Source organism: Lycium ferocissimum, chromosome 8 (genome assembly GCF_029784015.1).
Source record: "Lycium ferocissimum isolate CSIRO_LF1 chromosome 8, AGI_CSIRO_Lferr_CH_V1, whole genome shotgun sequence".
Classification (NCBI taxonomy): Eukaryota; Viridiplantae; Streptophyta; class Magnoliopsida; order Solanales; family Solanaceae; genus Lycium; species Lycium ferocissimum.
The window spans coordinates 23390835-23404500 of NC_081349.1; the positions used below are offsets into that span (position 1 = coordinate 23390835).

At 35.6% G+C, this 13666-nt stretch overlaps 1 protein-coding gene across 1 annotated transcript in view; it reads right to left on the bottom strand.

Annotated features, from left to right (window-relative positions):
* Positions 1 to 9606: 9606 nt before the first annotated feature.
* Positions 9607 to 13666, bottom strand: part of LOC132067610 (amino-acid permease BAT1 homolog) — a 26819-nt gene continuing 22759 nt past the window's right edge. Inside the window, exons 3-8 of the mRNA XM_059460889.1 lie at positions 12634 to 12652; positions 12300 to 12519; positions 11906 to 12084; positions 11197 to 11486; positions 10263 to 10392; positions 9607 to 10143 (exon numbers count right to left, since the gene is read on the bottom strand). Of these exons, the coding sequence (XP_059316872.1) occupies positions 9778 to 10143; positions 10263 to 10392; positions 11197 to 11486; positions 11906 to 12084; positions 12300 to 12519; positions 12634 to 12652 (1204 nt within the window). The 3' untranslated portion in view covers positions 9607 to 9777. The remainder of the gene's footprint in view (positions 10144 to 10262; positions 10393 to 11196; positions 11487 to 11905; positions 12085 to 12299; positions 12520 to 12633; positions 12653 to 13666) is intronic.

A 13666-nucleotide genomic window follows, 5' to 3' on the forward strand; every position in this document is an offset into this window, starting at 1 on the left:
CTTTAAGTGAATTGTTGTTTGGAAAGGGCAGACATGCTTGCAGTACTTGTGGACAACTTGGGCCTGACGAGACGTTCATGTAGTTTTGAGCCTGCGAGGAAGTGAATTTTCCTTGTGTTCCTATCAATTTAACTTTTTTACCGAAGATAGATTGGTTATTTAGGTATTTGAACACTTGTGTCAAAAAATTCCATTGACACTTGTTGTAGTACTATATAAATTTTTGCAATGAAATGAATGTCCCATTCAAAATGATCTTAATTGAATTTTTTTTCACGATACGTATGGTGTTTTTTTCAATATCAAAAAATAATGCGTAATTGGTAAACTAACATACATATTATATCTGCAAAAATGATAAAGTTGTTTTTATTTTGGAATTTTGTTGGATTGGAGGATCGTAGTTGTGCTGGTAATGTCAACTTAAAATTATGTATTTATTGGCCTTCTGAAAATTGTTTAAACTGTAATAGAACATACATGGTTTTTGTGTTCCTGGGGGCAATTCAAAAAACATGTAATATTTATTTTTGCAGGTAGAACCGTCAACGCATAAATTTGTGTAAAATTTTAAAAAAAATTCGCAAGGCAAGTTTAAATTTCGCTACGCATTATACATTTGTGTAGGTATCCATATCATGGACGTACTTTTGTTAAGGAAATACCAAAGTGTATGTTTAATGGACCGGCATACTTATGCGATGATTTGTTGATGGGAAAATTTTAAAAAAAATTCGTGTGGCAAGTATTTAAATTTAAGTTACTTGGCATAAGTATCCGGAGATGGAATTACAATAACTTTGACAATTCCTTCACAAAGTTATCTGGGTCCGAGTATCTAAAGTTTGCCCGTTAAAAGTATGCCCCCAAGCGCATAACTTTGTGAAGGAATTATCAAAGTTATGCGGACCGGCATACTTATGCCTTATGGGCAGACTTGGCATAAGTATCGGGTTCGGCATAACTTTGATAATTCCTTCACAAAGTTATCTTGGTCCGGCATAAAAGTTTTTAACTTATGCGATGGGGCATACTTATGCCTTATGAGCAAACTTTGTCTTGAAGCATATATATGTATTTTTTTTTTTTAACCACTTTTGTGTTAGAACGAGTTACAAACATCAGGACAAACCTATGTAAATATTGAATCGGTGATGTACTTAATTTCTTTTTCAATTCCCACATAATATCTTCCTGATGCCTTCAAATATGTACACTCTTTAGAATCTAAACAAAGCGAGATCACTTCAAGTCCATATTTAGAGCCAATTAATCCTTAAAGCATCTTTATAAACCACAGAACTTTTTTTTGGTCCAAAACCACAGTTATGAGTAAACTATCGGTTGCCTTATAAGGCAAAGTTTAAATTTTGTATGCCCCCTCCGGCAGACTTTTAGTTATGTTTAACTAAAAGTACTGCCCGGGCTTTTTTTTGCCTTGAGGGGCAGACATTTAGTTATGCCGGATCCGGCATAACTTTAACTTTACTCTATTTTACTCTATTTTTTCAAAACTTCAGATTTATTAGACAATATATGGAACTAAGTACTTCAAACATATGGAACATAAAACCCACTGAGATTACTTTGGTTAAATGATAATTATCCAACATAAGTCAAAATACATCTAAAAAACATCAGATTGTTTGCTGTAATGAAAAAAAGGACAAAAAACATGGAATGCACGAATAGTATTTATCAAACATCAATTGCATCTACAGTGTCATAATCGATTGGTGGCCTGATCGGTCTTGGTGGAACTTCATTATCACTCTCTGCATTGTCAGCAACCTTGCCTTCAGCGTAGTCCCATAAGAGTGCACCGTATCTCATACGCTGCATGTGTGCATCAATGACATCTGGAATCCTTTCACCCGATGTCAAATACTCAGCATACGCTGCCACAAAAACACCACAGTCCCTAAAAAAAAAAAAAAATTCTTTTATTAGAAAATATATGTTTCAAGTTCTAAACAAGGTATCTCGAGTTCAAATAACTCATGTATTTTATAAGAATAATAAATTGATATGATATATCATGTATTTGATACTCTATGATATTTTAAAAAATGTATGTCTATAACTTACGTGCTACCAGCGGTTTTTTGACGGGTTATCAACATAGACAACTTCAAGGATATCGATCTGTCCCTTATCCGCATATCTTTGGGTCTTTCACCAAATCTATGCTTTTTTTGATTTACATAGAATCGGCCAGATGTAGGAAATGTGGCAGCAGTGTAGCAAGCTTTTTTATTTCATTCCTAACAACTGCGTTGTGCCCGGATGATTGATACGAGTTGTAAACATACAGACGCCTGTACATTTTTTTAAAAAAAAAAAAAGAAGAAGAATTCAGCGGTAAAATAATGAATGAAAAACTAATGATAAAATATTTAATTCATCATTAAAAATACCTGTCCTTGAATGAAAGGAGTACCAATAACCAATGATTTTCTTCTTGTATATTCACCGGTATTAGCACGTTGTCAACGGTATGCCACGGGACATTGGAAATAAGCACTGTGGCCCTTAACATACTCAATCAATACTTGCTCTTCGGTTGCCACATTTGTACGTGTTTCAACATTGTGATATGCATGGTGGACCACATCAATTCACACTTGAATAGGCGATCAAGCGTGGTGAATACGAAATTGTTCCTTTTGTCATACTTTCCTTTCTTAGAAAGTAATAGAAAATGACGTCAATGTCTTTGGTTATGTTAAAAAATACATAAATTAGATCACAGTCAAACACGTAAAACAGCATTGTAGTAGCAAAAATGTAAATTTCAGAACCTCTCTGTATTTTATAAAAACACAGCAGAAGGAATGTCCTGAAAATACTTCCAGCTATTCTGTATTTGTAAAATACAGAATAGCTAAAAATACACCAAGTGCATGTGTAAAACAACTAGTTGATAGGCATATCGTTCTTTGATAAAAAATCACCTCGTCATTCCAAAGTGACCATCCATCGATAACGGGTAAAACCGAGTTCTTATCATTGTGAGTTGTGATGCCAAAATTGAATTTGACTCCATTGTCAAAACCTGCCATTTTTTTTTGTAATGGTCTTCGTAGTTCTTTCTGCGCCAACAAAAAAAACCAAAATACCTCAACTTATTCACAAAAATCATGCGGAATCACTATATGTAAAACTATGAGAAAAACACATACTTGCTATCGTGCCTCACAAGCAGACCGTTTCGAAGCCAAGTACGGTATTCATTCACCATCTGTACATCAAGTGGACCGTAATGGGATCTATGTGGAATGGATATTTTTTGTCAAACCCATGTACATGATTCTTTCCCGAACTACTACCTGTGTATTTGGTCTTTAAACATTAACAGTTGCGTATTAAAAAAACAAACTAGTAAATTAAAAAGAAGATATATACCAAAATCTGTCACAAACGGTGAAGACTTGTATTTTTGGGGCGTGTAGCTCGTGTGTGATGGATGTAACATGATTTCTTTCCACGGGGTTTGGCTTGGTAAATACTCGTCGAGCAACAACCCGAGACAATGGTTTGCGCGTTAAGCTATTTGCACTGGGGTTCTAAGACGATTGCTGGTGTTTTCCTCGGTTTTATCTGCCTGAACTTGTTCGTTAGTCATTTCTGATTCTGCTATATTTGCTAGCACCTGTGCGATCATCTACTCAAAAATAAATACAAAAAAGAAACATTATTCAATCAATTGTATGATACATTTTAAAACAGAAACAATGGGTGAATCAGACTTCGTTGTTATCGAACCTCAGAATTATTTGAATCATCAGAACATTTTTTCTCTTCCATAGTATGTTTCCCCGCACGTTCAACGAAGTCTTCGGTTCTCTGAAAAGATCACCTCCTTGAAGGTTTCGGCGTATATCGCGCTATCATTGCCAATACCGACTTGAATATCCGGTGCAAGACCCTTCTCCTTATAAAAAACACAGGCCAAAGTATATAAAATATATGAATCTAATAGATAAAAAACTAAAAGTCTGCCGGAGGGGGCAGACTTTGCCTTGAGGGGCAGACATTTAGTTATGCCGGATCCGGCATAACTTTAACTTTTTCTCAAAGATTGTATCTTTGGATCCGGCATACACTCCCCCAATCCTGTCTTGCGAAATTATTTTTTTATTTTATGCCTGATCGGGGGTTCGAACCCAGAACTTCATGTATTCGCTCATCTTTCCAAGCAAAGGGCAAAATTTAAAGACCACAAATATGAAGGGCAAAATTTAAAGATCACAAATTTGAGGGGCAAAATTTAAAGACCACCCCAAACGAAGGGCAATCCGTGCAAAAAAACGCAGTAAACAAATACATAATGAAAACAGTGAACAGTCATCTTTGTCAAACAAAACGGTACATAAAAAAAATACATGACACTACTGTTTTTCATATCAATAACAAATACATAAATACACTAAAAAAAACATATACCTCTGTGGATGCACGTCACACGTATCGGTCTCCCGTGTGAGTATCGTCACCATGGTCCATGTAATCATCGGCTTGTTGATGTAAGTTGCCATCATGTAAAGGGACTTGAGTTTCTTGTCATCATCCTAAAAAAAAATATGTATTTGTTAGATACATATGCTTCCTACTTCACATTGAAGGCAATCGTTTGAATATGTATTTATTGATTTTTTTACCTTTTCTGAGTTTTGATTCCCTTTGACATGTTCCAAAACTTTTTTGAAATTTTTATCAATAGTTTTGCGAAGATCCTTGAGCTCAGTAAAAACATCCTTGAATTCAGCAAGCACCTAAATGGTAAAAACAACAAATTCATCGTAAAAATCCTCGTTTGTTGTAGTTTGATGAATATCAAAATAAAATTAGAAAACTTACTTCTGCTTAAATTGATTAAGTTCGTGCCTCAAACTTGTGAGGTCAGGCGATGTCTTGAATGATACATCGTCAACAGGAACGCGGTGGACACTTGGAGCCGCTTTTTCGTTTTTCTTTGATTGAACTGGCTTATCTACCACCGAATCAGATTTTTTAGATGATTGACCAACTGTAGGTTTTTTTGGGATTGTGGTTGGTGGCTTCTGACCAAGCAATGCTGCCGTCAACATCTTCCTGGGCTTCTTGTGCGGTGGAGATTTTGAAGCATCGTTCTTTTGAGTTTTCTTGGCAGCGGCAATATGGGGAGGTGTTGTGGTAAAATCTGCATATTCATTTTCCTCCTCTTGGTGTGTTTGGGATGGTGGTGCACGTCTGTTGGCCAGGTATGCACGCAGACCAAGCTTCTCAACCTCTGATATGGTCGGAACAATGTTGTTGAATTTACAACTAATCTCCTGCACATAATGTATTGTGAACTGTAAGTTCAGAACTACTGTGTATTTTACAAATACACACGGACGAGAATCTTTGAAAAAAAAAAAAAAGAACTACACGACGGACCGAGATTCTTTGAAAAAATACCTAATTGTATCTTACAAATACACAGAAGCAAAAATACGCAAAATGCAAGTGTAAAAAAACTAGTTGATAAGCATATATTTAATGTAAGTATTTTACCTCACCGTCCTTAAACATGCCCAACATCAAGTAGTTAGCGATGGCTTTTGGTTATTTGTTCTCCGATTAAACATTCTTGGGATTCGGCTTCGGTTTTAACCATTAAATTAGGGTCAACATTAGAGCGACACTCATATATCCACACTTGCATAGCAAAAGGGAAACCCCGTAGACAATAAAGCGCTTCGGCTTGTCCATCTTGTGGTGAATACTCTTAATCAAATCATCGAATGCTTCCTTACCCCAAGTATATTCATTGTCTTGTTCACTCTCCACCAAGTCAAAATGATGTCTTGGGCGTGACGTTCCTCTTTTCACTTGAAAGTATGTAATTATGAATGAAATACGGGATAGCAATCTTTACGGCATCTTAAATCAACGTTATCACCAACACCCCGATCCTTGTCTTCAAAGCACTTATTTAAAGTCATCTTTAAAACACTATTACCGAGAACCACCGAAATATTGATCCAACAATACATTAGGACCCTCGTCGAAAACAATTTCATCCCGTAACACTTCAAACCGGTAATTAAAGCAAATTCAAAAAAGACCGAATGTCAATTCCGTCCCGTTAATATCGATAACAAACGCATCGCTATTACTACGCTTGATTCCCTAACCATAAAACACCTAAATAAGCGACCACTGCACCTCGGTATCAACTTGCATCTGCATATATTTTCCAAAAACGAGTCTTGGAAAATAGCTTGAATTGTCTATCGGTCGGTTTTCCTTCAACTCATCATTAATGTTATTGTTCATATATGAAGCATAACGTATCGGTTGAGTGGGGGGACGTTTAACCGGGAATTTGGAGGCACGAAAGTTTGAATAGAATGGCAACACATGAGATACAAAAATACATGCGAATGCTATCCCATATGAAGTGTTCGGATCAATAAATACATGCAAACAAAAACCCGGTCATTAATTTGGAGGCACGAAAGTTTGAATAGAATGGCAACACATGAGATACAAAAATACATGCGAATGCTATCCCATATGAAGTGTTCAGATCAATAAATACATGCAAACAAAAACACAGTCATTAAGATGTTTAGATGACAAAAGTTGAACAAATACCCCTTTTATTTGACATTTACACATGCCTGCTTATTAAAACATACATAACCTGTTATTAAAATTGAAAAAAATACATAAATGTGAGGAATTACAAATACATGATGTTGATAACAAAAAATGGTTATTCTACGTATGTTTCATATACAAAACTAATTCAAACAATACAAAAATACATACGAATGCTATCCCTCTATTAATGAAATGTTCGGATCAATAAATACATGCAACTATACTTACGGATGCGGTCAAAAATACATGAATCATTAACCGAATTTGAGCAACATGTACAATATAATTTTATTCACAAAAAATATATATATAATAAATGAAAAAATACCTTGTTCATCGTTAATTGTTGTTCTCAGGCAATTGTCTCTACAACATTTTCCCTTTGCTACTATAAGCAACATCGGATGTTTTTCTCCTCTTTGTGGCGGTATCAAAATCATTTTTTTTTTCCAAATTAACGGTTGAAGGATTTACGATTACGGAAGGATCATGGATTTTCTTAGATCTCCTTTCGGCAACAAGTTTCTCACCGGAAAATTTGCATCAACATCATGTTGTTCTTTGAGAAATACCCAAATCAAACGAAGGGGAATCTAAATTTTGAAGAGTATGTGGGATACCTCTTGTAACCCTACCAGATGTGCTTTCATCCGCCATTAATTGATGATTTTCACTACTCAAAATGGGAAACCCTAAGCATTGAAAGTTATAATTTTGAAAACGATCAAGAATATAGAATTAAGTTGACTAAAATACACAAAAAATGAAAAACTTACACAAATACACAGCCACCCACGAATCTCGGCACAGTAAATGTAGTGGAATCGTGCTTGATGGTAATGGATAGATTCTGATGAGAAAAAAAAGGCTAAAATTAATGGAAAGGGAGAGAGAAACTAAAGTATATTACGTGCGTTTCAAAAATGGGAAGATGAGATAGCGTTTCCCTTTATTTACGGTGTATTTGTGGTGATAAGTGGAAATTCTTGTTGTATCTATAATGGGCAATTTAGAAAATTAATTAGCTATTATTATTAATTTTAATAAAAGGTAGTTATTAACATTAAATAGGTAGTAAAAGTAGCTATAACAAGTAAATTTTCCTAAAAAGAAACATTTTTTTTTGGCGGATCTCCCTTCTTTTGGGGTGGTCTTTAATATTTGCCCCTCAAATTGGTGGTCTTTAATTTTTGCCCTTCTCCTAATATTCCGAGGTTCTGGGTTCGAATCCCAGTTCAATTAAAAAAAAAATAAGAAATTTCGCAAGACAGAATTTTGCTTGAAATTTTGCAAAATGCATAAGGTAAAATTCTGCCTTAAGGCAGAGTTTTGCCCGAAATTTTGCAAAATGCATAAGACCATGTGTATGTCCTCTATAATTATATTTTATTTCCTTACCATCAAAAAACTAGAATATTGATTAGAAGGCTAAATTAACCAAATTATATTTTACAATGATTGAGGATTTTATTTTATAATCATAAAAAAATGCATAAGACCATGTATATGTCCTCTATAATTATATTTTATTTCCTTACCATCGAAAAACTAGAATATTGATTTGAAGGCCGAAAATTTTGTCTTAAAGTAGAGTTTAAAACTCTGTCTTGCGATTTTTTTTAAAAAAAATTTGACTGAGCAGGGGTTCGAACCCGAAACCAAGGAACTTTTAGCAAAGGCCAAAAATTAAAGACCACCCCAGCGAAGGGCAATCCTGCAAATTGCCCAAAAAGAAACAGAGGAAATACCTTGATACAAGCATAACTACATGGATTATTTTATTGTCTCCAAATGGTAAAGAAGGTTAATCATATTATACTTTTTTTTTAATCATACTAAAGCAGAAAGAGCTTTTAATCAGGCAAGAAACCAGAATTTTTTAAAATTAAGTAATCTTAAGGACAAAAAGGGCAGCCCATCGCACAAAGCATTCCGTGTTAGCAAGGTCCGGGGAAGGCCTGCACCCCAGGGAATATGATGTAGACAGTCTACCCTAGTGCAAGCATTAGTGGTTGCTTCCATCGCTCAAACCAGTGACCTATAGGTCATACGAAAACAAATTTACGGTTGCTCCAAGGCTCCCCTTCAGAGTGATCTTAAGCAAGTATTTTCAAAATATATTGTGGAATCCTCATCGTTTAATTTTCTGAATAATTGATTGTGAAATGATATCCCTGTTTTACGCATGTTCATTCCATGACAAGGTATATGTCAGTATATTGTGGAATCCTCATCGTTTAATTTTCAGAAAAATTGATTGTGAAATGATATCCCTGTTTTATGCATGTTCATTTCCAAGACAAGGTATATGTCAGTTGCTTCACGTTTATCATTACGAACATATGATACCTTTTGTGCAAAAGGCAATTTATATTTCAATATGTAAACGAAAGAATGGCTGCATTGATGCAAAAACCCCTTCTTTAGAAGCTTGCCAGCCTAGAAGACTGTCGATGCTTCTCTTTGATGCGCCCTTATCTGTAGGCCCTACGTCATAGGCGATCACACTGGTAAGAAAGATGTTTGATAGTTTTTCATTGAACTATTGTGATATTGGCTTATGTAGAACTCAAACAATCATCTGTTTTATTTCAAAACTTGTAGATATTAGTGCCATTTCTTTTCTCGATTTTTTGCGAACGAATAGTATGAATTAAAGAATCTAGGTACTTTTTTTGAGCCGAGGGTCTACGGGAAACAACCTCTCTACCTCACAAATATAGGGGTAAGATTTGCGTACATCCTACCCTCCCCAAGCCCCACTTATGGGATCAGACTAGGTTTGTTGTTGTTGTAGTATGAATTAAAGAATGAAAAAGAAACCTAAGTAAATGAATGAAAAAGAAACCTAAGTAAATGTTAGTGCATCTCTTAGTATAAATTACCCTCTCACATAAGAGATCAAGGGCTTCAACAATGTAGAAGTATATATAAGAACAGAATAGAACTTGAGCCCTTATCACAGAAGATTAGTGAATTTCTAATGGTCTCATCCTCAATTTTCACTACAGGAACTTAGTCCAGAAATGCAAACAATTATAGCAAAAACTATCACAATAAAAAGGGAAAACGAGGGCAAATGTAGGACGAATATACAATATGAATATACAATTCAACAGTGTTCAGTTACAAAAATTATAGTTTCTACGCGTCTTCCTTAGAGCTATCGTCGATATTCTTTATAGGCCCTTTAAACCAATGCCTACCACTGAAGTTCCACGTAGAAACGACTAGAATGAGAACGCCTCCAACTAAAACGGGAGTGTAGTTGAGAGTTTGATCTGTAATAGGGTAGGAAACAGGCAGAGAGAAGAGCACGGAGATGAGCGCGACCCACAGTACTGATATCCAACCTATAATGGTCCCGTATCTCCCCAAGTTAAAACGCCCTCGAGTGAAGGTCTTTCGACCTAGAGTCAACCTTAATAAGATCGGTATGGCGTAAGCAACATAAAGCCCGATCGTTGCTATTGATGTCATGGCTTGAAATGCTACCAAGCTTCCAAGAGACTTCAATTTCAATAGAAAGACACAAAAACAAATTTCGCAGGGGAGTGAAACTAAAGAACCTATATAAATCAAGAAAATATATGTAGTAATCAAGAAAACAAAAGTATGAGAATTTGTACCGTCAACGCCATGCAAAACGCTACAAAAGCAGACATCCAGACTGCATTTATCGGAACCTCCTGCTTGTTCACTTTCTGAAGCTGTGACGATAATGGCATTGCTCCGTCTCTTGAGAAGGCATAAGCAATCCTGCAAAAAAAATAAACACAAGCATAAAGCCTCACTGGCTCGTGTACAGAATCTTCTAATAGGCCACGAACTAGATCATAATCATTCTCAACGTGTCCATAAGAAGTGATCCCATTTTTTTCATCGGATCCGGATAGGGCTGGGAAAATGGTTAAAAAAAACAAGTGAGCATCCACTCTGACCCATTAATTATTGGTTGGATAACTGACTTTTTGAAGATGGATCAAATATGGATAGTATCCATAGTATCCACTAAAAATGGATATTCAGTTGGATAATATAGATATCAATACTCATTTGTCTGCTTGTTATTTCACAAGTTCTTGCTTTCTGGAGTCTAAGCTCATTTTGGCTTTTAGCTTGTGCTCTCATCTGACTGTGGATATCCATATTATCCGATAATATGCCAGTTAATCCATTTTTTATCCTTGTTAAATATGGGCAGATCGAATATTCTGTCCAGCTCCGGATGAGCTGGATGCTTACTAAGTTATTATGAAACGAAAAGGAGAAAGATCTTTTCTTATAGATGTTGGGGTGAGTAAGCGGGAGATTGCTGAGATCTTTTCTTATAGATGTTGAGGTGAGTAAGGGGGAGATTGCTGGCTTGCTAGCTAGCTCATGCAATTAACGAAAAAAGTCTTCGCCTTCTTTTGTCAATATGAAAAAGTAAACTGTTTTTGTTTAACCTAATTTTGACCAGCCCATATCCGATCTGACCCGCCCGTTTGCCCCTCCTAGGTCCGGATAAAGACCAAAGTTTGAGTTACAGCACAAGGAGAATCTCTAGCCAAACACATTTACCTTGAGTTGCTAGTTAGTGAGCTCATACCAGCAAAGAATACGGCAAGTCCAATTATACCTAAGCAAATTACAGCGCCAACGCTGCTGCCATATCTACTCATGAACGCCTCGTAAAATATTTGAGCAACAGCGTGACCACCCGAATCATTATTTTCACTCAGTAGATTCGGGATATCCCTAACTGCAAATGTTATACCAAGTACATAAGCCCATCCTGCAATAACTGCTATGCCAATGGCACTTACAATACCTTGTGGCCCATTCTTATCTGCATCTTTAGTTTCCTCTGACTACACAAAGATATCAATAAGAACAAACAGGATAAAAAGAAGAGAATCACTTTGAACCAGAAACTAACACTACTAAAAAATTATGTTTTTCCGAGAGGAAATACCACGTGTATTTCGTTAAGATAACCGACAGAGCCTATCGAAAAACGAATGAAGTTTTTTTTAAAGAAAAAAAAACGAATTTAAGAAAACCATTGGTATTTTTTATTTTTTCCCCGGTTGTCAGAAAATACAGTCTTCTTTTTAGTTTAATTAACCGATGGAGGCTATCGGAAAATTTAGAAGGTGTCCTTTGGTTTTCCCTACCAACGTGGTTTTTTTTTTTCCCTGGGAATAACGCGTGTTTTTAGTAGTGAGCGGAAAAATTAAGATAAGAGGTAAACAATTAGGACGACAAATAGAGAGTAAGCACAACTCACCATATAGGCAGAAGCATCATAACCTGTCAATGTATATTGGCTCATAAGAAGTCCCAAGACGAAAATGTAGAAGCTATTGTTTATTCCGTCCTCATTCTCCGTATTGAAGTTGGTAAACACAAACTCAGCACTAGCTCTTTCAGTTGCAACAGCTGGAATCACGATCATGAGAAAGCAACCTGTAATCATTAACTTAGAGCTGAGTGAAAGCAGAGTGTTCTGTTTTTTCCTTTTAACAAATCAGAGCGAAAAATTTCAATCTCTCGGTGGATCGTGACGATGAGCCTCTCTTGCCGCTTACTGTCTGCAATCGCATATTTAAGTCATATGCAAAGGAGAGTGTTCTGTTAATTGTGAGGTTGGAACAGAGAAAAGTAGGAGTTGTATTATATACCGAAAAAATTGGCTGCAGCGCCAACTTGTCCGAGGAACGACAACATTGAGATAGGAAGGCTATTTAATATAGCATGTATTAGAAGAAATACGCCGTGGAGAGCCATAACCACATATTTAGAGATCATATATCCGCCTCCATTGTTTCCTCCAGTGCTAAGGAGAATCATCACCTGAACTAACTGTGCTAGTGAGAAATCAATACTTGTTGTGAGAGCCCACTGCAATCAGATATTTTTATCGTTGATTAGTACTGTTGTTCTATATATTGGTGACGAAGCTAATTGAACCCTGTTAGATACTAATTTTAGAATTGTAAATGCAAATACGAGTACCTGACCAACAATGTTGAACCTGCAAAATGAGAATGAATGCGAATTTTAGTAAGGCCGGCGAACGTCACGCAACACAGACAAACTAAGAGAAAAACATATCATAGATGGTTATTCTATTTTAACTTTTTTTCTCTTTAAAATCTTTAGTTAATGGTTAAGTGCAATGAAGCATGAACTAAAATTTTAGCAAATACAGTTGAGAAACTTGGCGTCAGTCCAGGATTATCACTCTTTTGTCAAAAGTGCACAAAACTAACGTCACTCCTTTTCCATAATAAGTAATAATTAGCATTTTTTTGTCGCCCCATAATAAGTGTCGCATGGTGATACCAATAGTCGTATATTGACTAGTTTTTTCCTTCTTTGCCCTTGGACAAAAAATGACAAGTTTCTTTATTCAAGGCCAAAAGTTGGATTCACAATGTCAAATTTTGGGTTCACCTGAAAATGAAAGTTTTGGCCTGTGGAAGATAAGATTAGTAAGAAGCAAAAGAAGTAGTAGCACTCTAGATGATGATGATTGGATTCTCAATGTCAAAAGATGAACTACTTGTGCATGCTCTAATCATCAAGAGGAAAAAATAATATCTTTTTACATAAGGGTAATTGGTAAACTTTACACTTCATCATTGGTTTCTTAATATGCTTGTTTTTGGCTAAGGTGACACTTATTAAGTGAAATTTACCTTCAAAACGAGTGACACTTTTCACTTTTCGAGAGTCAAACGAGTTGTTCTTTGACCGTAATTTTTTCATATATCTTTTAAATACTTTAAATTATTAATTATGGTGACTTATAGTACTTTTTACGTAATTTCTAAATATGTAAAAAAAAAAAAATCGAAAAATTTAAAGATTCTATGTTCAAACACACAGTCAAAATTAAGAAGTTTGACTCTCGAAAAATACCAATCTTTTTGGGACGGAGGGAGTACTTATTACAGTTAAATTTTTATTTTTCTTCCAAAACTTGCCATCAAATATTTTATTCAAAATAAGGGGTAAATTTCATGAGCGATCATTTAACTATCAT